Source organism: Crinia signifera, chromosome 9 (genome assembly GCF_055691185.1).
Source record: "Crinia signifera chromosome 9, ASM5569118v1, whole genome shotgun sequence".
NCBI lineage: Eukaryota > Metazoa > Chordata > Amphibia > Anura > Myobatrachidae > Crinia > Crinia signifera.
Window position 1 is genome coordinate 44,839,318 of NC_139225.1, and position 26,196 is coordinate 44,865,513.

The following is a 26,196-nucleotide window of genomic DNA, read 5'->3' on the forward strand; positions in this document are numbered from 1 at the left end:
GCTACCACTGATCTATCCTGTAGAGCAGGGGTGGCCAAACCTGTCCTCAAGATCTACCAACGGTGCATGTTTTCCAGGCAACCTGTGGATCTATAGTAGGAATGAATGCAGCATGTTTTAAAATGTGACAGTTAGTAATGACTACAGCTGTGCACCAGCTAGGTAACCTGGAAAACGTGGACCGTTGGTAGATCTCGAGGACCGGTTTGGCCACCCCTGCTGTAGAGGACTGTAGGGGAGATGGCCTGTTGAGCCCTTCAACTGCTGCCAACGAACAGCATGATCAAGATGGCGCTGCTAATGGCTGCCTAGGAACTGTGCCACTCGTGCCCCCGTGTCTCCCCTGTCTCTCACAGCAGCAATCTAAAATTGTACCGCCTCTGTTTATCTGTTACATAACCGTCTGTTGCAACGACAAGTGGTGCTGCTGATGGCTGCCTAGGTGCTGTGCAGCTCAGTGAATGTATGTTCCATGTGTGATAACTGTACAGTCTCTGCTTGTATTGCTGCCTGCCTGGCTGTTGCGGTGACCAATGGCACCACTGATCGCTGCCTAGGCGCTGTGCAGCTTAGTGAGTATATGTTCCCTGTGTGATAACTGTACTGTCTCTGCTTGTATTTTTGATTGTCTGGCTGTTGAGGCCACCAATGGAGCAGCTGATGGCTGCCTAGGCGCTTTTCTGCTCAGCGAATATATATGTTCCCTGTGTCTCCCCTGTACATATCCATCACCCTTCCCACATACACCTGTGTTATGTATATATCTGTACTGTCACTGTTTTACTGTTACCTAACCGGCTGCTGCACAGCAATCCAAATCAAATTCCTAGTATACGCAAGTATACCTGGCCAATAAAGCCTATTCTGATTCTACAAAAGACGCAGCTGCACATACTACATAAAGAACACATACTATCAATACCTATTAGCATACTTAAAGAGAGAAAAAAAAAAAAAAAATCAATAAACCATAAAAGTGTGATCATATTTTTGACCAACATCTGAATAGGTTAGTATGGTGACTGCAATTTTGTTGGAGGTTTACATATACCACAGAGAAAAGTCAGCTTCTCTGTTATCTGCTTTGCATGTGGATGTTCAATGCAAGTGTTACATAACACTGGTAAGAGTGCATTTGACAAATCACCTCTTCGAACGTCTTTCCCTTTATGCCAGTGACTAGAATATATATTTTATACTTTCTTTACAGGCCACAAGCATACACCTTGAATTATGTACAGTACTGTCCCAACATCACATGTTGGATTTTAAGAAATTTTAATTCTGAACAATATGCTATAATTAAAAATAAAAAAAAACTATACAAAAATTGAGAGAGAGACTTAATTTATATTAAGATATGATAATAAGAAAGAAAGCAAGGGAGTTTAACCCCTTCCCGCCGCAGCCTGTTTTTGCCTTCCTGACAGAGCCCTTTTTTTCAAATCTGACATGTATCACTTAAGTGGGGATAACTTTTTTTTGCTTTTACTTATCCCAGTGATTTTGAGATTGTTTTCTCGTGACACATTGTACTTCAAATTAGTGGTAAATTTGGGTCGATACAGTCTGTGTTTTTTTGTGAAAAATACCAAAATGTCGTAAAAAAATGGAAAATTTAGCAATTTTCAAAATGTTAAATTTTCTGCTTGTGAGACAAATAATCATACCACTCAAAATAGTTAATAACTAACATAGACCATATGTCTACTTTATGTTGCCATCATTATTTCAACCTCCTTTTAATTTTTTTGGACACTAGGAGGCTTAAAATATGAATAGCAAATTCTCAAATTTTCAAGAAAATTTCAAACACTGATTTTTTTAGGGACCAGTTCAGTTCTGATGTGACTTTGAGGGACTTGTATGTGAGACACCCCCATAAATGATGCCATTTCAAAAACTGCACCCCTCACAGTATTCAAAACAGCATTTTGGAAGTTTGTTAACCCTTTAGGTGTTTCACAGGAATTAAAACAAAGTGTAGGTGAAATTTCAAAATTTCATTTTTTTTCAATTTTATTACATTTTTCTAAGGAACACAGTAGATTTTACTAGAGAAATGTGACTAAAAATTGATTCCCCCAATTCTTTTGTTTTCATAAATATCCTATATGTGGCCCTAGTGTGCACGTTGACCAAACCACAGGCTTCATAATAGAAGGAGCACCTACTTGATTTTAGAGCCTCCTTTTTATGAGATTATTTTTTAGACACCATGTAGGTTTCTAGGCACCATAAGATGCTAAAAGTTAGGAACCCCCCCACAAGTGACCCCATTTTGCAAACTACACCCCTCAGGGAATTCATCTAGGGGTATAGTGTACATTTCAAACCCCCAGGGGTTTCACCAATTGTGGTACAACTGGGCAGTGAAAATAAAAAATTAAATTTTTTACACAAAAATGCAGTTCTGGCTCAAAATTTTTCATTTTCACAAGGAATGAAGGAGACAAAGCACCCCAAAATCTGTGCCCCAATTTCTCCCGAGTACGGCAATGCCTCATGTGTGACCAAAAAATGGCAGGACTCAGAAGGGAAGGAGTGATATTTGGATTTTGCAGCACAGATTCTGGTGGAATGTTGGTGGGTGCTATGTCGCATTAGCAAGACCCCCAAAGCACCAATACAGTGGAACCCCCCACAAGTGACCCCATTTTGCAAACTACACCCCTCAGGGAATTCATCTAGGGGTATAGTGTACATTTCAAACCCCCAGGGGTTTCACCAATTTTGATACAACTGGGCTGTGCAAATGAAAAATTACATTTTTTTACACAAAAATGCAGTTCTGGCTCAAAATTTTTCATTTTCAGAAGGTATGAAGGAGAAAAAGCACCCCAAAATCTGTGCCCCAATTTCTCCCAAGTATGGCAATGCCTCATATGTGACCAAAAAATACCAGTTGGGTGCATGACAGGACTCAGAAGGGAAGGAGTGATTTTTGGATTTTGCAGCTCAGATTCTGGTGGAATGAATGGTGGGTGCTATGTGGCATTAGCAAGACCCCCGAAGCACGGTGAAATGATGAACCTAATAATCCATAGATGTGTGGTATATTTTAAAACACTCCTTTATACATAGGCCGGGTTTGTCGGGGCAAGTTTCACAGTGGAAAATAGTATCCTTTCTTATTCCCTTTTTATAGCAAACTTTGCACCTTTTTTGTGTCCTGCCCTTTCTTGCAGTGGAGGGGATTTCGTTAGGAAAATGCTGCCCTGGTACAATACGGGGGCCAGTACTAGAAGTACTGGGGCCCTCTGCCTGCTGGTTCCCAAATATTAGGCCCTTTATGACTTCCTCTTGAAAGTGCATAAATGTCCCCCTCTGGCTGGTAGAACGGAATAGCACGTAAGCGTTATACAGTGCCATCTGGATGATATACACGGCCAGCTTCTTGTACCAGATTTTTGTTTTCCGCAGGGCACTGTACGGCTTCAGTACCTGATCTGAAAGATCCACTCCGCCCATGTACTTATTGTAATCTAGGATACAATTAGGTTTTGAGGTGTGGGTACTGGTACCTCGTACAGGGACGGAGGTGGTACTGTCTCCATGAATTGTTGTCAGTATAAGGACATCCCTCTTGTCCTTATATTTGACCAACAACATATTTTCGGTGGATTGTGCCCTGCTTTCACCCCTTCTCAGTACTTGGGCAATGTGCGTTTTTGGGAGGCCTCTTTGGTTCTTGCGCACAGTACCGCAAGCTGCTGTACCTCTTGAACCAAGGGCCTTAAACAGGGGGATGCTAGTGTAAAAGTTATCCACATAGAGGTGATAACCTTTATCCAGGAAGGGGTGCACTAAATCCCAGACAATTTTTCCACTAACACCTACGAGGGAGGGGGGGGCATTCTGGCGGTTCAATTCTTGAATCCTTCCCTTCATATACCCTAAACCTGTGGGTGTACCCTGAGGTGCTTTCACACAGCTTATACATTTTTATGCCATACCTTGCCCTCTTATTGGGACGGTACTGGCGGAATTTAACCCTTCCTTTAAAATGTATAAGGGACTCGTCGATACAAATAAATTTTTCAGGGATGTACATCTCTGCAAATTTGGCACTGAAATGATCAATGACCGGCCTGACTTTGAATAGCCGGTCAAAGGTGGGATCATCTCTGGGTGGGCACTGTGCATTATCGGTGTAATGTAAAAATTTAAGGATTGTCTCAAAACGAGTCCGAGTCATGGCCATACGGTAAAATGGGGTGCTGTACAGAACATCTGTACTCCAATATTGCCTAATTTCTGGCTTTTTTACTATGCCCATATGTAACACCAGACCCCAAAACGTCATCATCTCTACTGCATCTACAGGGGTCCACCTAGCAAATGATGACGTGGGGTTTTGAGCAATAAACTGCTGGGCATATAAATTACTTTGGTCCACCATTAAATTTATAAAATCATCAGAGAAAAATAATTTGAAAAAGTCAATTTCTCTGAGACCTGTTGAATCAAATTGGATTCCTGGGATGGCCAAAAACTCAGGAACCTGGGGCTCAAAATTGTCTGGTGGTGGGGTCCATACGGGATCAATCATTTGGGGGGGGGGGGGGGTCTCAGCTGCTCTACGGGGGCGTCTTTGAGGGGGTCCCTCATCACCAGAGGAGGAAGAGGAGCTTAAGACGAATCCTTCAAATTCCCCGCTTGCATCACTGGCTGTGTCAGAGTCAGAGGCAAGCATGGCATATGCCTCCTCCGCTGAATACATTCTTCTGGATGACTGGGATGATATTTGGGATGTCATTTTTATTTTTGTGTTTCTGGTAGTGTAATGTTTCAACACGTGTATAGTGTAGGGGGGGTACAAACTTTATTTCAACACGGGGGTATGTAGTGTGTAGTGTGTATGTAGTGCAGAAAAAAAAATACTTTATACAGGAATTTGATCCCAATAAAAAAAAAAAGGTCCTGCGCCAAAAATTGAGCACAGATGTTGGTCAGTAACGTCCGTCACTGAACAGCGCTCAAAGGCAACAGGACACCCACAAAAGCAACGTGGGTGTAAAAACAATTTAAAAAAAAATAAACCACAGCACTCTCCAAAAAAAAAAAACAATTTAAAAAAACTGCAGAAAAAAAATTATATCAATCCTGTGCCAAAAATGCTGTTCAGTGATGTACGTCACTGATCAGCGGCCACAGGACACCCACAAAAGCAACGTGGGTGTAAAAACAAAACCCCACTGCACTCTCCAAAAAAAAAACACTGCAGATCAGTGATGCAACACTGATTAGCAGTGAGGGGCAGCAGGCACACAACTGTGGGTGCAACCTGACAGGGTATATATATATAAAAAAAAAAACCCTGGACCCCAAAAAAGTTGCTGATCAGTTAATTAATTTAAACTGATCAGCACAAAAGGGGGGGCAGCAGTCAGTTGCACAGGCAGCACAACCTTTGGTGCAACTGACAGGTATATATATTAAAAAAAAAAAAAAAAAAAACCAAAAAGTTGCTGATCAGCACAGATATACTGATCAGCACAAAAGGGGTACAGCAGACACAAAATATAGCACTCTCTATCACTCTCTGTCACTATGACACTGCAGCAGCAGCACACAGGAAGTCACAAGATCCAGGAAGCATCCAGCTGCTGGCAGCACGCTACCAGCGGTGATCAGGCAAGGATCAGGCAAGGATCAGGCAAGGATCAGGCAAGGATCAGGCAAGGATCAGGCAAGGATCAGGCAAGGATCAGGCAAGGATCAGGCAAGGATCAGGCAAGGATCAGGCAAGGATCAGGCAAGGATCAGGCAAGGATCAGGCAAGGATCAGGCAAGGATCAGGTATGTATCACGACAGATTGGCCAGTGACCGCTCTGCACGCAATTCCAGACCGGAATGGCGTCTGCAGCGCAGTCACCGTTAGTTTAAATGACGCGCCTTGGCTGTGATTGGTCCGTCGGTCCGACGGACCAATCACAGCCTTGGGGGCAGGTGGGGTGAGGTGTCGTCATCACCGGTGACCCCCTCATGCCCCCTCACACCCGGCGGTGATTGACACCTGTGTTACCGAGCGTCATATTCGGACGGTAACACAGGAAAACGCTGCGATTGGCTGTTCACATTGAACAGCCAATCACAGCGATCGCCGACGGGGGGGGAGGCATCGCCGCCCCCCCTGGGCATGCTGGGACATGTCTGCTGTCAGGGACAGCAGACATGTTTAAACTGTCACCGCGTCTATAGACGCGGGGACAGTTTAAAGTCATGACGTATATATACGTCATGTGTCGGGAAGTACATCCCGGCCATGACGTATATATACGTCAAATGTCGGGAAGGGGTTAATAATGAATTGGGGGGGGGGGGTGTCAAACAAGCTTTTGGACTTCTCTGCACATACTTTGGCACATACTAACGGGAGATTTAGCAAAGCTAGATAAAAGGGCTAAATGTATTTATTGTGCTCCTATAACAAGGTGTTAGGCCTCTGAGGGGATACCAGACAAGAGGTTACTGGGACTGACAGGCCACGATCCAACCCTAACTCTGTTAATCCCTCCAGAGGCTATGGGCACCTGCAGAGCTCAGACTTCACCAATAATAGCCACGTTTGAAGGAGTAAATTAGGTTCACTCAACTCCGGTGCCTACTGGACTTGGCAAGGAAACAAGGTGCCCACCACCTCCAGAGCAGACAAGAGGATTGGTAACTCAAAACCTGCAAACATGGAACAAAACAATGTGGCACAACGGTCCTCCACAGGGGGAAATCCTCGAGCAGCCCAACGTACACTTGTTTTGACTTATGATTCCCTAGCTCAGGGGTGGCCAACCGGTCAGAGGTAAAGAGCCGAAAAATATCGGTAGTCAAGCTAAAGAGCCGACATCATGCGCACGCCGAAGGCGCATGCGCCAAAAAAGGGGCGTAGTCTATTTTGACCCCTTGGGTGGGTGTGATACAAATATGCCTCCAATAGTGCAGTGCCATATATACATTTGCCCCCAATAGTGCCAGATACACATATGCCCCCCATACGGTGCCAGAAAGCTGGTATGCCCCCACAGTGCCAAAAAGCTGATATGCCCCCACAGTGCCACAAACTGCTATGCCCCCACAGTGCCACAAACTGCTATGCCCCCACAGTGCCACAAACTGCTATGCCCCCACAGTGCCACAAACTGCTATGCCCCCACAGTGCAAATATCCCAGCAGCAGCACTCACTAATGTTGCTGCTGCTGCTGCCGGGCGGGGAGAGGACAGTCTGGTGTCCCCCTGCAGTCCTCCTGTCAGGTCACCGATGGGAGGAGAGCACAGCACACCGCGCGTCTCCTTCCCCCTCACTTCCCTGTGACTGGGCTGTCCACCAATCAAAGCTCGCTGGCCGGCTCCTGACTGGCTGCCGGCCCGCGAGCTCTAATTGGCGGACGGTCCAGTCACAAGGATGCACAGTAAGGGGTAGGAGAGATGCGCGATACGCACTCTCCTCCCCTCAGAAGGAGAAGGGATTCAGGGAACCGGCAGCAGGGGGGACTGGGACGGACGGTGGGCGGCGGGCAGCAGTGGGAGCAGGAGCCACACTTTACAAGGGGGAGAGCCGCATGAGGCTCAAGAGCCACGGGTTGGCCACCACTGCCCTAGCTGGATCAATTCGGAAGATAGTGAAGTAGGGAGCAATGATACAGTTTCCCACCACACTACCCTAGATGTAATAATACATGAAGGAGTTAATAATCACACAGTACTCTCACAGACAGAACTATATATGCAGTTCTGCAGCAAGATGTTAAAACACGGAGCTGGCTCCCACCATAACACTGAGGATCGCTTGCGGGAATACCAGAGAGACACCATATAACTTTGCCCATAGAAAATACTGCACTGCAATTAGCAGAGAATACAAATGCCTAGATGGTACAAGGACACTTATCTCTGTACAGGTCTGGGTGAGAACATCAGTAGCCGGTACCAGGAAGAAACTTGGACTCATCTGTGATACAATCCCAGATGCACAGCAAGGACACAGACTTCAGGCTTGCATAAGAAGCTGACAGGCAAAACAGACTAGGACTGGCTGCACAAGGAAAATCACCAGCAGGGTCTGCATGCTGAAAGCCTCACTAAATAACCTAGCATGCAGCCACACCCAAGCAGCAGGGTATGCATGAAAACCAGGGAAGATGGATCAGCAAAACCCAGGGTACTGATCCAGGGAAGACATACAAACTACAAACAGAATACATACAGCAGATTTACATTGATCCGCTGGAGGTGGATACGAACACAGGGTGATGCAGTAAGCAATACTAATTAGATACACTGTATCTAAACATCTCAAGTTGTCATTGCGGGGTAGGGATAACTCCCACCTCTGACAGTCCCACCTACTGAACAAGCAGGAAATGTCACAACCATTGTGAAATCTCCAGTGTTCAGCCTAGACTTTCATCAGTGACTGCCCATTCATTTGTATCGGTTTTTAATTCTCCCGCAGCCTGGCTCCCGGCCCCCTTGGCCCATCTCCCAGTCATCTTAACGTATGGGGGCCTTTTAAGCAGCTGCCACAGGCAATACCTGCCGATATGTGGATAAACTATAAGCAGCAAAACTGCACTTTTTAAAAAAAAAATGCATCTGAAATCTCTGCCATCAACATATAATAGCATGGATATTGGAAAATCGAAAGGAAAGATTTTTTTTAAGCTACTTTTTTTACCTCTTTTTCTCATACATGCTGAGGGTAGTTGTAAATGTCAGTGTTGGCTATAGCGCATTTGACACTTATCACCTATTCTCACATCTCCCCCTATGAATTAATGAGCTACTAAAAGGTCATTGTTCTTTTTTTAATTGAGTAGTTTTTATTGAAGTTTTATATAATACAAAACAAAAAGCACAAGCTAAGGTAGCAAGACAGAGCATATATAGTGGTACATACTGTAGATGATATACTAGGTGAAGATGGCCCGCAATAAATATATAAACAGTAAAGTATAGTAGGTACCTCCTACAAATGTAACGTAAACAACAGCCCGCATGCAGGATGGACAATGCTATATATAAACTCGAAGGCACCATTCGAGCAAGCTATTGGCAGGGGTATTGTTCAAATGATACAGTATAGCATTTAAAGTATAGAGGCAGCCACTCCCCTACATATACATACCCATAGAGGAGATGTACATTTACAAACAAATGAAAAGCTCGCCTTTCCCCATACTACAACCTAAATACAAAATCAACCCGCTAAGCCCAAAATAAACCTCCCCAAAACCCCCCACCCTGTATGACCTAACCCCAACTCTAGGTATACCTGGATCCCACCAACTAACTACACTACCTAACACTAATAGTTACCCCACTAACTACAATATACTGTAGGGGGGAGTAAATCAGTGGCCTTTAGCTAACACAAGGTTGAGCTAATCTTGCCAGAAACTCTGATTTACCCCAACCACCCACTCACCCACCCAACTAACTAACTAATGCGGATTACAGATCGGAGAACTGACAGGGGCTATGTCAATGGCCCTAAAATGACCAGGATCATCCTGTCTAGAGTATATGGGGACATAATCACAGTATTACAATAAAGAAAACCGCAATATGGATTCGCCAGGTCAAATACACACTGTTGTGCTGAGCAAGAAACTATATTGATAGGAGAAATTAGACAGATGCGCTATAATCATTACTCAGGCCAAGTCTGCGTCTACTTCCAAATCTCTAATCTGGCCAGTTTTCAGATCCCTGGGGAAGCATGGTTGACCTAAAAGGGCTATCACCCAAGGAGATCAGGAAAACAACTGACATAGGCATATAAGAATACGCAAATACATGTTGTCAAATTCCAGTGTCGTATCGCAGGTACCATTAGCAAAAATGGAGCCTGAGGGGAAGCGGTAGCACAGTCAATGTTCAAAGGAGTATTGTAGTACACATTCTTCAATTTGGGCACTCCCACATCGGTGTACTCGTTCAGTTCAGGATCAGGCGTAGAAATAGACAGGGGCTTCATGGCAGGGGGTGTAGCATTAACATCCTTAGCAGGTGTATCGCAGCATTCAGGATTAGCTGGAGAGTATGAGATACCTTCCCGAGTCTTATCCAGCTGAAGGAGGAGTCTGGCAGAGGAGGCATGTATTGCGTTCAGGATAGCTTGTACAGAAGATTCCATAGTCACGTGTAGAAAACCCAGATAAGCAAGTTAGTGGCAATAGATAAACCACAGAATATGATGGTGGTGGCTAGCACACCACCAACTGTAAGCGTACACCACAGGTGCAGCACACGTATAAAAGAATATATGAAATCAAAGTACTTAATAGGTAGCTAAAGCCTGCATACAGGATAGGGTCACTTTCCAGGTGTCAGGCTGGGGTCTCTGTATTGGAGGAGCAGTGAAGGCAGAGGTGTCACAGTTTACTTGCCTCTACCGGGTCACAAAACAGCAGCAGGATGCGATCCTTGCCTCCTTCATACAAAGTGGATGCTCGGGAAAGGCAGAGCAGGAGCTCAGTCACCAGGGTCTCCGGAGCTCGGCGAAGTCAGGCGCCAGCACCCGGCCTCCACGCAGATATGTTGAGTGCAGGCTGCAGAAACGGATCTCCAGCGTGGTGAGAAGCGCGGTCACTGCAGAAGGCTCTCAGCGGTGGAAGGACAGTCTCAGCAGCACACCCGTCCACCTCCCGGAACAGCTGTAGGAGAGGTAGTCAAGATGGCGCCCGGCAGCCAAGGAAGAAAGGGCCCAAGTAGCTAGTGCAAGTCTCTCAGGTCGCGCAGGAGAGCCACGGAGGGCACAGGGGAGGCAGGGCAGGCCCCGGAGGGTAAGTGTAAGGGAGTGGGATATCCACCAGCCCTAATACAGGATATATTGCAGGATAATATCAGAGCCCACGCCAAACACGTCTGCTCCTGCACACAACCAAGCCACGCCCCCCAAAAGGTCATTGTTCTTATATAGTCTTTAAAATGATAGCCAGGTGATTGATTAAAAAAGAGGTTCCCAAACTTTTTTGAAACACGGCGCCCTAGAGCAGCAAAATATTTTCAAGGCACCCCTAGGCCAAATGCTTCTTATCGAGAAATTCAGAATAAAAATATTAAATGAAGTGCATTGTGTTTATATGCCAGTTATCTGGTGAGGGACAGGATTTGCTTCTGTTTGTCCACATATATTATGATTGGCAGCCACCAGCACTGGTTTTGCCTGGTACATGGACCATAAATAATATGAATTGATCCTGGTCCACCAACCCAAGGCACCCCTGCAAGTGTCCTAAGGCACCCCAGGGTGCCTAGGCACACAGTTTGGGAACCACTGGATTAAACTATTATCTCTCTCCAACGCTAGATAGTTTTAAATCTACAATTGTGAACAAACATTTGTTTGATACAATCATACCACTTTAATAGTTAGACAGTATTACAGTTCCCAGTAGTGTGTTTTTCTGCATTCAATACTTATTATAGCACCAAACTATTACCTCCTTACAACTGCCCCCATCTCTACTGGCAGTGACCAGTATCAGGTCAATAGTCAAACACAATACGTTAGAAACATGAGGTTTGTTTAAAAACACTTTTATATCCACGTTAACTGCAATTAGAAATGATGAGTATGCCGAGTACATCGGTAGTGGATAGAGGCACCATGCCTGTAGAATGGCGAACAAAGAAAGCCATGTCAAGCCTTGGAAAAAAGGGCCCGATTCAGACCTGCTCGGTGACCTAAAACGCTGCCCATTATTTACCAAATGTCCTGGCAAGTGTAAAATTCACCGGCTGCTTTCGCTCTGGGGGTTTGTGCATGAGCGACTATGGGCAGTCCACCACCATTGGGGACGGGACAAATTTGAACCTGTGTAAACAGGTCTGAATCAGCCCCAAAGTAATCTGGTAATTCAGAGCACTTAGTGCAGGCATTCCCAACCACGAAAAAAAAAAAAAAACACACACGGTGGCAGCGGTTAAAGAAATAAAACATTGAACAAGTGATTGGTATAAAAACAGATATTTACTAGAATAATGAATAATAATTGACGCACATACAATAATCAGGTCTCCCATTTGCAGAAACCAGCAATCCAGCTCTACTTCCTCTGATAAAGCTACAGGTTAGTAGCGAAATGCATCGGTGTTGCACATTTATTCCAGTTTATTGGATCGACTATTGTGGTCTACCATCTTTGAGCAAATACCAAGTGTGCCTTTCATCCATATGGTACTCCCTTCTCCTCACACCGCAAACTAGAGAGGACTCCTCCATTTTGAAGTCCCTGGGACGCTGCTCTGGATTCCATTCTCCAGCAGCATTAATCTGTCTACTGCACACAATAGAGAGGTTTTTACCTTGGATCATTTGATATGCGGCCCCACAACTCCTCCTCCAGCGGTGATATTTCATGGTGAATATTTACCTGCTCTCAAGCTTCCTTACCTAAATCCATTGCTTGCTATTTACAATTGCGAGACCAGATTATTGTATGTGTTTTATTCATTTTTCTAGTAAATATCTGTTTTTATACTAATCAATTGTTCAATTTTGTATTTCTTTAAGCGCTGCCACCAGGTGTGTTTTTTTCCTGTTCTTTGAAGGGACTGACTACCCCCATCCCAGCAGCTGCTTGATTGAAACTCAGCCCATCTCTGGCACCAGAGACCAATCTTGGTTGATTGTCCAATTCTAACCATGGTCTTTAAGGTGCACCACCAGTTCAGGTTTTAGTGATATCCAGGCTTTAGCATAGATGATTAAATCAAAATAACTCGGTACTAATTAATACCCCTTTTACACCACCGCAAAAACCCAGGTCAGCGGTGGTGTAAATGGATCCAGCAGTGTCCCTTTGCACAGGACTTCTACCCAGGTCCTGACCTGGATAGAGGGCAGTGTAAACTGGTACACCGGGTTATCCGACCCGGCTCCCATTTACATCAATGGGGGAATCCCAACCTGCAGACCGCAGCGTCCGCAGGTTGGACGGGGGGCACACACAGCCTCCACAGCTGTCTGCTGTACTCTGCAAACAGCAGCGGAGGAGGAGGTAAATGGATACCTATGTGCGGCATCCATTCACCTCCTGGATGAGGGCTTGGGGTAGGCACCGCCGTGTAAACGGTGAAAATCCCAGATCCGACCTGGCTTGGATCCGTGTTCCAAATGCTGGGTCGGATCCGGGATTTTTGGTGTAAAAGCGGTATACAGTAAGTCTCCTGTGATCAAGCCTGCACTGTTAGTGTTCCTTGGGGACTGAGGTTGGGAATGCCTTATTTAGAGTATTATCAAGCTTATTTGATTATACCGTTTTCGGTCTGCAATAGTCAACTCTCCAGCTTTGGGGATTGAAACTTTTGCACAGCGAAGCCACAGCTCCCCAAAAAGGGGGTGGAGCCAATGTTGACAATGGGTGTGGCCTTGCAGCATGACCTCCATTTTCATCATTCCAGGAGCTAAATTATCTATGCTACACAAACTCCTTAGGGCTGAGCACTCACTGCTATACTTCATTATTCCCTCAAGAGGTTGGACAACCCTAACTAGCGAATAGCTTACAAGAGTATATTTTCCCCATACCCCACAGTGTCCAGGTTACCCAATCCTTTTACGCTACACAAAGGGCGGTATTCAATGTGAATACTGGCGACGTGCAGCGAATCCTGTTTAGGATTCGCTGCACATTCGCCACTGCTCGCTGCGTTCCGGTGCCTCGCCGGCTCCGGTATTCAACGAGTCAGGGGCTTGCTGCCCCTGACTGGCGAATTTGAGCTCCTGCGGCGGATGCCGCAGGGAGCCTGAGGATGGTGGCAGGCAGGGAGATGGAAGTCTCCCTGCCTGCCCCAGAACGTTTGTGGGGGGGAGGTGGGCTCCCCGGGAGCCAGGCAGCACAGGCTGCCCCCCGGGGGTGCCAGCAGGGGACCGGGTATATTCACTACACCCAATCATGCATATGTAATGATCGGGTGAAGTGAATATATGAATATCTAATGAGCGGCTCGGCTCCGGCCCCCTGCTGGCTGGTCTGTGTAAAAAAAAAAAAAAAAAAAAAAAAATAATATAAATATATATATAATTTTTTTTTTTTAATTAAATATATATTCATGTGCTTACAGCACATGAATAAAAATAGCATGCCCCTCCTCAGAATAAAATTCCAGATTTGACACCAATTGTAAAAAACAAAACACTATTTTAAAAGTTCACCTTCCACTTCACCATAAAAAGATAGCGATTGCTACTCAGTGAATCATGGCGAAAAAAACCTTCAAATGTATTCGCCATCTGGTCATTGAATAGGGTGATTCACCGTTTTAGTCAGAAATTCGCCTTACAGCACAAATTCGCCATAAAAACCTGGCGAATCAGCCTCATTGAATACCGCCCAAAAAGTCATAGTTTTAAAGTTTTAAGTTAAGAAATGTCTTCATAGTTCATAAACTCACCAATGCGCTCTTTGATGGAATTGAAAGTAGATAACCGGTCATGAAACCTGGATTTATCACTGCGGAGCGTTCTGTACAGCTAATATAGAAATAGTGGAAACAGAAAAAAACACATTTTTGTTTTTATCTAGTTTTATTGAATTTTGAAAAAAAATTTAACTATAGGGGGGGGGGGGGGGGGGGGAGAGTGAAAAAGAGAAAAAAAAATCTAGAGGGAAAAAACACGATATAGTTATATTAAAAATAAATTCAAATTATGTGGATAGCCATACCACTGCTATATAAACAAGTAATGGTCCTGATTCAGCTTTATTAGCAAAGCATGCAAATCGGCAAAAAAACATATTGCATTGAAGTGTGGCAGATGTAACATGTAGAGAGCGCTATATATTTGGGTGAAATCAAATGCTGTCTAATGGTGTGTACACACAGTGAGATTCCATACTTTTCGACCTAGGATTCGAGTGCTATGCAATCTTTGCTAACTCTACTATTTACATACAAGATTTGCACTATATCGTTATTGCTGCCCTGTCTATCTGGGTTTTGATTTGTGATGTCACAGGAGCATGCATCGGGAGCGCAAGGTAAAAAACCTGTGCAATCTGCATATGATTTTGACTATATAGTCAAAATCTAATGTCAAATCTCACCGTGTGTACACAGCATAAAGCTGGCCATACATCTACAGATTTAATTGTCAGATCTGGCTGGTTGGAACAAAAACCTGGTAATATTTGAATGACAGGTTTTGGCAGTTTTCGAGCATTTCAAAGCGAGTGGTCAACGGTCATTTGCTCTCATCCATTACCAGGTTTTTGTTCCAAGCAGCCAGATCGGACAATAAATCTTTAGATGTAGGGGCAGCTTAACATCTGTGGGCTAAATACAATGCAGCTCCTATTCACCCTGCAGAGATACAATATAAACATATTTGCATAGCAACATGGTTTGTTTCAGACACCAAATGACTTGCTTGTTTACTTTAATGAATCTGGACCAGAGTCTTAAATCCTGCATCAGTTTTAGTGATTCATGAAAAAAAATCTTTCAGCTCTAGAGCTATGTATATGACAAATGGGCCACTTTGTTGTGGAGGAGGAAGCAGGTGCAGGTGGTCTCAATTTTAAAGTGGTGGTAATATTAGAGATAATCATATTAAATGGCCATTTCCAACATCAAGCTTTTACCATAAGTATGTGACCCAAAACATAGTCCAGATGTTTAAGGATGCAAGGTTCTATGAAGATGCAACATCGCAATGCCTGGGGACAGCTTAGGGTCATCATGCAATAAACTTTAAAAGTGAGTAAGCACTGCTTCAAATTTGGGGCATGTATACATCTGAATTTTATACTAGGCATCATAATTTGCAGAATTATCACATTATTAAGAAAAAAAAAAAAAGAAAAACCCTACAAATGTAAAGCACTTTTTACTCACGTAGATTCCAGCTCCCAGTGCTGATGCTCCCACAAATAAGCCATAGAAAACATTTGCAGATGGTTGAACCTTTGCAGCACTACCAGCATTTCTGAATAGTTGATGATTGGGGAAAGAAAAGCGCTGAAGTAAAGTACCTGCAACAAGAGATTATGTATTAACAAAGATCTCTTCAACTAGCAACCAGCAGACATTTGACACATGAAAGTCAGGCATTGTTTAGGAAAATAAAAACCCAAAACTGGATTTCTAAAATTGCCATCAAGGTTTAACCCTTTGAGTGCCATCTGTGTAATAGTGTGTACAGACGATAAGATATGGCTTCCGATGTTGCCGATATAGTGAACATCGGAAGCCATATCGCATGCTTTTTTAGAGCTTGCGAGCCGATGCGCACTCCCGTGTGAGCGCAAATCTGCAGTGAAATAGAGAGGGCAGGCAAGACTATATAGTGCAGATCTGCACTATATAGACTAAATTGTCCCTCTTCATGCATGCAGTGCGATGCGAGTTCCGATGCGATCAGATCGCATCTCACAGCATATCCTGCCGTGTGTGCACACCTTGAGATGTGCGAAATACCTGCAGGTTGAGTATCCCTTATCCAAAATGCTCGGGACCAGAAGGATTTTGGATAACGGATTATTCCGTATTTCAGAATATTTTTATTTTCAGTGATGTATCTTGAAGTATCTTGCATTTATGCTGTAAAAACACATCAACCACATGAAATACACACAAAATATATTTTATTTGTGCATAAAACAAAGTTTCAAAACTGGTTTGAAAGTCGAATCTGTTTTGTAGTGTTCCGCCTTCAATTCTGTCAGAAACTACAGCATTGAATAGGCTTCAAAAGAGGAGAGATGGCTTGCACTGACTGTACAATAAGGTCAAAGTGAATAAACCAACTGTATCAAAATAACAATATAAATATTATATATTAACTCGTTGGTGGTGCTCCCTAGAGTTATGGATAACCATAAATAAGAAAAAGAAAAAAGATAACTCTCTTTTTAGGGGCACTGACTTTTGCTGTAAGATTGATTTACAATTTCGTACACATGGGTGAAAGAAGACAATACAATGTGCGTAAATAGTAGAGGAAGAGGGGGAGAAGGGAAATAATCAGGGATAGACAGGGTTGACCTGATTCTTAGCACACTTTGAGTGGATGTTTGTTGTTATGAGAGTGAGTTGATGTTCTATGTAGGGTAAAGATGGTAATGTACACAATACAAATGAAAAATAAAAATTGTAAAATAAAAATTGTATCTCCCAAGATGGAGTCTAGGTTACTGTCCCTTTAATGACTCAACATACCCTCTTAATAGACAATGAGAGATATGGGTTAAGCAACCCTGGACTACAATTGTGCTCCAGTTATTCAGGTTACTGTCCCTTTAAATGTAGCTAAATACCTTTACATGCTTTTATATACTCTTTTGCTCTCAAACAAACCACTAGAAGGTAATAGTGAAAACAGATTAGATAACAGCAGCTGGGCACAGATGGTGTACACAGCTACACATATGGGAAATAATTAGTATTTTTATTTTACAATTTTTATTTTTCATTTGTATTGTGTACATTACCATCTTTACCCTACATAGAACATCAACTCACTCTCATAACAACAAACATCCACTCAAAGTGTGCTAAGAATCAGGTCAACCCTGTCTATCCCTGATTATTTCCCTTCTCCCCCTCTTCCTCTACTATTTACGCACATTGTATTGTCTTCTTTCACCCATGTGTACGAAATTGTAAATCAATCTTACAGCATTGAATAGGCACCAGCTTCTATTTCCCCTGTCGGTATAGCAGCGGGGATTGACTACCTCCTATATAAAAAGGTAAACATTACAGGTCATTATGATAAACAAAAATGTTTGCTTGGCAATTTTCACACCTATTTTGGCAAATTCTCTTGGCACCAAAGGGTTTACACCCAAGGACCTGAGCATTTTCAGAGAGTCAGTTCCGAAGACAATCTTTGCCCGATTTCATCAGATGAAAGCAGTGACAACATGGTGGAATTTCAGTAGTTTGGCAAAACTATTCACTTAATTTGAAACTAAATTACTCTATTACTCTCTATACATGTAACATCTGCCCCACCTGCAGTGCACATGGTTTTGCCCATTCTGAGAATAAATTTGTACAGCATCAGATCTGAATAAGGGACAATGAACGTCTTTGCTAGGAAGGTCAGCCTAGTCGCAGCATTCAAAATGCATTGCCGTAGCGAGAGTGTTCTTAGGAAGACCAGTAAGGCGACTATTGCAGTAACCAATGTGGGATATAATGGCAGGTATTTAATGCTGTTTGCGACAGCGAGCAGGGCTTCCTGCTCGATGTCACCACTCACCCTGACAGCATTCAACACAGCCTCCGCATCCGCCAATTCCCCCTCGCTCCGTTTTTTGAGCGAGGGGGAATTGGCGGATGCGGCTCCAGAAGCAGCGGGACCCGCGGCTAAAAACAGCAAGTTTTCTGCAGCAGCCGCAGGTCTCGCAGTTTTGGGGAATTCTCGCCGTCCTGTGACGGCGAGGATTTCCACACAACGTTGAATAGAGTGAGCGGCCGGCGCGGGGGTTAAACAGGGAGGATCGCTGGTTTTCAGCAATCCTCGCTGTTTAACCCCCTCGCCGGCCGCTCGCTGCGGCATTGAATACCCCTCAATGAGTGCATGGATTAGAGATTTAGCAGTGCCTTGTGTAAAATAGGATTGTATATTGAATATGTTTTTTTAGATGCATAGAACATGATTTAGAGACAGATTGAATGTGGGGCACAAATGAGGCTGTAAGCTTGTGGGTAGGGTAGATTGTTGAGTTGTCAACAGTTATGGAGATATCAGGATGATAAATGCTCTTGGCTGGTGGGAATATAATGAATTCTGTTTTGGAAATGTTGAGTTTGAGGTGGCGATTAGACATCCAAGATGAAATGGCAGAGAGGGATTCAGAGACTTGGCCTAAAACCACTGGTTACAACTCTGGGGTTTATACATACACATGGTATCAGATACAGGGTTCCCAAGCCTCATGGCTATCAGTCTTGAAAAAGTCCCTGGTTAAAAGGGACGAAACGCATTGACCAGACCTCCTGCTGTGCTCACCTATCATCTAAACCAGGGGTGTCCAAACTTTTTGCGACGAGGGCCAGATTTGGTGAAGTGTAAATGTACTGTATGGGGGCCAACCATTCAGCCTGACATTCTTTGAATCATTAATCACATCAGAATGGTCCCCCACTCTGCCCCTATTCATTCTATGTCCCCCAGCCTGCCCCTTAACTGTATTTCTCCCAGCCTGCCCCTATTCACTGTATGTCCCCCAGCCTGCCCCCCCTTCACTGTATGTCCCCCATTCACTGTATGATCCCAACTCTACATCCATTCACTCTGTCCCCCAGCCTGCCCCCCTTCTCTTAAAGTCCATCAGTGCCTCCATTCATTGTATGTCCCGAAGCCTGACCCTCCTTCACTGTATGACTCCCATTCACTGTATGACCCCCAGCCTGCCCCTGCTCCCCCTTCTCTGAATGGCCATCACTGCTTCCATTCACTGTATGTCCCGCAGCCTGACCCTCCTTCACTGTATGTCCCCCACTCTGTCCCCTCCCTTCTCTGTAGGTTTCCCAGCCCCTTGTGTAAACCAGAGGAAGGAGAGGCAAAGCAGGCACTGCAAGGACAGGAGATGCTTGGGCTCCCGCTGCTGCCCTCCTCCGCTCTGCATGTTACAGGAGCAAGCTTCCCCCCTCCCCAAACACTGCTGTCACTGTGATTGTGGAGTAGGGTGATATACGATTGCAGCAGCAGGGGTAGAACGCCAAACACATCTGACTGTGGAGGCCGGCACCTCCTCACTGCAGCAGACAGCAAGGTAAAGGCGCGCTCGCCGGGGCCCCACCTTTAGTGTCCTGTGCTGTGCTTCCCACATCTGATGCTCTGCCCGCTTCCAGCTGGAGGATGTGGGCCGCTTGAAGTGACAGCACGGGCCACAATTGGCCCCCGGGCCTGACTTTGGACATGCCTGATCTAAACGGTGTTTACCATCAGCTATACCCGGTGCACCAATAATCTCAGTGAGCCACATACCAGAGATTTGAGGTAGTCCGACTCCCCTACATATTGCCGTTACCTGAAACAACATTTGGTATATCCATATTCCAGTTAACAGCTCATTGGAGACCTCCAAGACAGCCCCTGCAACGCAGTGGCACCTGGCGCACTAAGGATCCGAGCAGAGCCGGCAGACTGGAGATCCACGGCAGAAAGCATATGATATATCTCTGCCGCCGAGAATAAGCTTGTGCTCCCTTGCGCATATTACACAGGCACACCAACCTAGCCATCGGTGTTAACAGCAGCGCAGCCCGGAGATTCTCCATAGAGATACAGGTATCACCCCTGCCTGTCAGAGCTCCCGTGATACGGTCGAGCTCTGGTTCACATACCACAACAGCTGATCCAATTAGCGGGACACTATCGTGAGTACCAACACCTTAACATTTTCATATTTACTGGCCACCAATAAAGGGAGCTTCCCATACCATATGGTTGGAATTGCCCAATCCTATGGTATAAAGTGACTTTAGATGCAAAATTTATTTTATCATTATTCATTTTTAATGATATAGATATATATATATATACACACACATACATACACATACACACACACACACACACACACACACACACACACACACACATGGATATGACATATGTTGTTATCAGCTCACTATGATGCTGTTCTATGTATGTGCACTTTGGCCTTTTGGACCAGTGAATATGAGCTTGGAGTTTGTATGTACTCTCCAGCTCCGTAACCAACTAGTGGATCCCTCACTAAGGGCCTTATTCTAGTTCACTCTGACAAATTCCTTCTTAGATTGACAAAACCATGTGCACTGCAGGTGGGGCAGATGTTACTTGTGCAAAGAGAATTAGATTTGGGTGGGGTTTTACTTCAAAGTGAAATCTATATTGCAGTATAAAATTAAAGCAGCCAGTATTTACCCTGCACAGAAACAAAATAACTCACCCAAATCTAATTCTCTCTGCACATTTTACATCTGCCCCCCCCCCCCCCCCCTGCAGTGCACATGGTTTTGTCCATATAGGAAGGATTTTGTCAGAAAGAGTGAACTAGAATAAGGCCCTAAGTAACACTCATCCAGTATCCTGCAACTCTCATTACACAGGCACGCTTATATATTGATTGCCCCTCTCCTCTCCCCACCCATTGCCTTCTGTAGTGAAGTTGCCCAGAACCGACAGCTCCAGATGGGTTTCCCTATATGGAAGATTCAAGGGACACCCGTCGATTGCACTACTCAGCTCCACCAAGTCTGTCAATCAGAAACCAACGTGCTCCATACAGAAGCTGCAATGACCCGCAGATGCATTTTGCATAGTTTTGGCACAATTTGGTGGATTTAGATGTGTTTGCTGCATTGTCCTGTAACCCCTGATGAAAACTGGTTGACGCGAGTTGAAACAGCTGTCGGGTACAGATGCTGTTATTTGTAACTTCTACTGTGAGTGCTGGCTCCGAATTCTTCCACTCCGCGGGGGTAAAGGCCACCATACACTACACGATTTGGGCCCAATATCACCTGATTCTGGAGGATAAGGCAGAGAAATCGGGTGAAATTGCCCAAGTTGCGTAGGGTATGACATCCGATCTGATCCGAAAAAATCCTATTCAAAAGACTATCAGCCAATCAGCGGCCGCCCAATTTTTTTAATAGGATTTGTTTTCTATTCTCCCACTGCTACCGCTCCCTCTCCTGCAGCTCCCCTGGGTTTACGTGTGATAAATTATGCCTACAGCACATGGGTGCGCAATACAGGGCAGGGCAACAATACAGCACATAGATGCAATGGAACCCCTTTTATTATTTAATTGAAGCGAACACACACGGGAGAGCACTCAGACAGTACATGGGTGGAACCCCTTTATTACATTTTTAAATGGAGCGAACACAGGGCAGAGCAATAATACAGCACTCGGGTGAAACCCCTTTAAGCAAACACACACAGGGTATTGCACCAATACAGCAAATGTGTGAAACCCCATTATTAATTATTTTAAATGGAGCGAACACACAAGGCAGAGCACCAATACAGCATACGAGTGGAACCCCTTTAATTAAATGGAGCAAACACAAAGGGGAGAGCACCCGACAGCCCACAGTTGGAACCCCTTTATTTAAATAGAGCGAACACACAGGGCAGAGCACCAATACAGCACACGGATGGAACCCCCCGCTCCGAGTAAGCCCCGCCCCTTGCAATGGCACTGGGCTTATAGTAATATTTATACTGGTGCTGGCTGTCAGTATCGCCCACCTGAACAGCGCTTTTTATGGGAACTGCCCTGGTGGCCCAGGGACTGTCCCTAGCATCCAGTCTGTGACAGGGGGTCTGCGCAGCCCCTGTGCAGGGCCGCCGCCGCAATCTTGCCGCACAAATGAACCGGGGTAACCCACTGTGGGGACCCCGTTTTAACTCACCAATGACGTCTTCAGACTGAGTCAGGGGTGTGTAACGCTGTAGCGCAATGCCAACAACCCACTCAGGACAGTGATCCTGCAGCAGGGACAGCTCAGTACCTTAAGAGGCCTGCAACTTAACCCTTCTCCTGACTTCCCTCAAAGCAGGAAGGTTGTGAAGTTCAACACAGCAAACCCAAAATAATAAAAAGGTACTTGTTTCCTAGCACGGCGCCCATCGCATTGTATACCGTAAGACTAAATATGGTATGTGATGCGACTCTGCGCGATGTTGTACAAAAAAAAAAAAATTGTATGGCATTGTACGCCATACAATGGCATACGATTTTTTTATTGTACAACCACCCAGATAGGTCCTTACAATGTTAAATGCCCCCCCCACTATCAACGCTAACCAGAAGCGTGGCGAGCGCAGCGAGCCTACGAGGGGCAGCGGTACACGTCCTCTGACCTTTTCATAGCTCCACTATTCACGTCGGCGTGGAGTTGATTTTATATAGTGTGGCAAGTGCAAAGAGCCACCAAGCCCGAAGCCTGGCGAGCCCCGCGGAATGCATGTAAAGTAATACGCGTCCCCTCGCCACACTATCTAAAATCAGCTCCACGGCGACGTGGATAGTGGGGGTATGAAAAGGTCCGAGCGTACAGCTGCGCTCGCCACACTTCGGGTTCAAGTTGATAGTGGGGGTGGCATGGGGGTGCATTTAACATTGTAAGCACCCATTAGGGTGCTTATACAATAAAAAAAATCGTATTAGGGCTGCTTTTAACATTGTAACTTACAATGTTAAAAGCAGCCCCAATACGATTTTTTATTGTATAAGCACCCTAATCATATCGCATCGCATGGCATGCATCGTATGCGGCTATATGGCATGCAATGCGATGCGATGCAAAGGCATAAGATGAAAAAATTGGGCAACATGCTAGGAAACAAGTACCTAATAAAATAAAAAAAACTGAAGACAAACTCTCTGGAGCTCCAGCAGGTGTGCATCCTCTCCTGAGGGCACATTTTTCTAAACTGGTTCATGGGCGGGGAATCAGAGGGGAGGAGCCAGTACACCCATTTCAAAGTTATAGATGTGCCTGTCGCCTGCGGATACCCTCTAATACCCAATGTCTTGAGACTATTCCCAGTATCCCATACGATGTTAGTTAAAATGGAGGGAACACATAGGGCAAAGTGCCGATACAGCACACGGCTGGAGTCCAAGTAATTAAATTTAGTGATCACATAGGCCAGAGAACCCATACAGCACACATGTAACCCCTTTAATTAAATAGAGAAAACACACAGTGCAGAGCACCAATAAAGCACATGCGTTTAACCCCATTAATAATTATTTTAAATGGAGCGCACACACAGGGCAGAGCACAAATACAGCACATGGCTGCACTGGAACCCCTTTATTATTTAAATGGTGCGAAAATAAAAACATTGGAGCGCACCCCTACAGAACACAGGTGGAACCCTTTTAATACTTTTTGGTACTTGTTTCCTAGCACGGCGCCACCGATTTTAATTGTATGCAATCGGGTCAAACGCATCGCATGCAACCAAATTGCATGCGATGCGATTGACCCGACCGACCCGATTTTTTTACATTGGAACCAATGTTAAATGGTCCCTGAGACCCAATTTTACATTGGCCCCAATGTTAAATGCCCCCCAGACCCCATTTTTCATTGTATGCCCCCCCCATTGTTTTTTTTTTTTTTGCAAAACGTTTTTCTTTATTTTTCATCAGTAATCAAGTAGTAACAAGAAATTGAATGTATAGCATCTTTCACATACATTGTCATGTCATGTTAATCTAAACATATCAATAAAACTTTATGCCTTGAATACCTTGAGATTTTACTGTTCTCTTTCTTGTATAATCATTACATCTATAACAAACTATAACCCCAACTCTACCCCCCTCTAACCCTCCCTCCCTCCCTCCCCCTTCCAGTCAGGTCTTGGGTTCAATCTAGGTGTTGCTTAACGATCTGGTGAGGTACCAAGTGGTGCCTTCATATAGCGAATAAATGCGCTGCTGGGATTCACTATCCAGTGTGTCAATATACACTCCCCATTTGTGCATAAACTTCTTAACCCCTTGTTCTACATGTGGGATTGTGGCTCGCCTATCTAGGTGTAAAAGGTTTATTAGGGACGTTTTGACTGAGTGAAGGAATGGGGGAGAAGACACTGTCCAATTCCTTAGTATGGTTTTCCTAGCCACTGTCACTACTATTGTCAGAAAAGGAACAAGAGCCGTTTTACGGCCCTGTAGGTTCCAGTTAGCAAAATTCGCACATAACATGGCTAAGGGGTCCTTGGTCAATTTTAAGTGGCATATTTCATTTATGAATCCCATCACTTTGTCCCAAAATTTTCTTATGCGGCCACAATCCCACATACAGTGGTAAAAATCAGCTCCTGAGCCCTTACATTTCAGGCATCTCCCCGTTTCCCCGGGGGCGTAGTGTCTCCTCTGAGCTTGGGATATGTATGCCCTGTGTAAAGTCTTAATGTGTACCTCTTGCATCTGGGCTGATCGGAGTAATTTCAACGTTTTTTCCATGGGTTTTAGAAATATGTCAATCTCAGTCACCTCTGGTATGTCTCGTTGCCAGTGCGCAATGGCATCAGTCCAGATCTTCTCCGGTTGTACCGGGAGAAGGTCTGTATATATATATCGGAGTCTGAAAGGCCCAGTTAAGCTTAGTACAAATATTGACTTTAAGGCATCTGGTTGTTCAGGGTTTACCATGGGGGGTGACAGCGATTGTATGTAATGCCTAACCTGAAAATATAAAAACATATCTCTATTTGGGATTGAGTACTTATCCTTAATATCCTGAAATGACATCACCCTGCCTCCCGGATCAAACACATCTTTTATAGTCAATATTCCCTTTTCTTTCCATCTGCGGTATCCTGCCGTGTTCATTCCCGCAGGGAATGCTGGGTTACCCAATAATGGTATAAACTTAGTAACAGTATGTCTTCTACCTAGTTTTTTATTTACCTGGGTCCACATCCCGTAGGTGTCATTAAATAGTATATTTTGCAGAACCATCGCAGGGATGTCCTTTCGTGGTAAATGCAGCAGCGCCGCCAACGAGTACGGCTCTACCAATTCCTCCTCTGAAGCCTTATGCGTGTAGGATTGACCATTGTGTAACCAGTCTAGAACATATCTTAGGAACACCGCCTGAGTGAATGCTACAATATTTGGGATTCCCAACCCTCCCTCTGCCTTTTTTATAAATGTTTTGTGTCTAGCCATTCTTGGTTTCTTTCCCTGCCATAGGAACTTGAAAAAACTAGTATTTAATTTAGCTATATCTTTTTTTGTTAGCTTTATGGGTAACATTTGGATGCAATATGACAGCTTTGGGAATATTATGGATTGTAAGGCTGCTGCCCTCCCCATCATAGACAGTGGCAGATTATTCCAGTTCTCCAGCATGGCAACGACTTTGTCTACTATAGGGGTAAAGTTTAGTTGATATAATTTAGTTAAATCTCCTGGTATGTTAATGCCCAAATATTTAATTGAGTCCCTTGTGACCTTAAATTTATCTAATGTCGGGGAGCCCTCCCAAATCTCGTCTGGACCCCCTACCCTCAGGACCTCGGACTTGCCCACGTTGATCCTGTAGCCTGCAAATGAGCCAAACGCTATGATCAAATCTAAAATGGCTGGCAACGAATTTCTCAGGTCTGAGGCAAACAAAAGCATATCATCGGCAAAAAGACATATCTTCATTGTCGTGGTTCCCACGTCTATTCCTCTGTAGTCCTGGCTGTCGCGCAGGGCAACCGCCA

At 44.6% G+C, this 26,196-nt stretch overlaps 1 protein-coding gene across 1 annotated transcript in view; it reads right to left on the bottom strand.

Annotated features, from left to right (window-relative positions):
- Nucleotides 1-26,196, bottom strand: part of AIFM1 (apoptosis inducing factor mitochondria associated 1) — a 130,413-nt gene that overhangs the window by 97,323 nt on the left and 6,894 nt on the right. The window contains exons 2-3 of the mRNA XM_083159026.1: nucleotides 15,846-15,982; nucleotides 14,403-14,481 (exon numbers count right to left, since the gene is read on the bottom strand). Coding sequence (XP_083015152.1) covers nucleotides 14,403-14,481; nucleotides 15,846-15,982 — 216 coding nt within the window. The remainder of the gene's footprint in view (nucleotides 1-14,402; nucleotides 14,482-15,845; nucleotides 15,983-26,196) is intronic.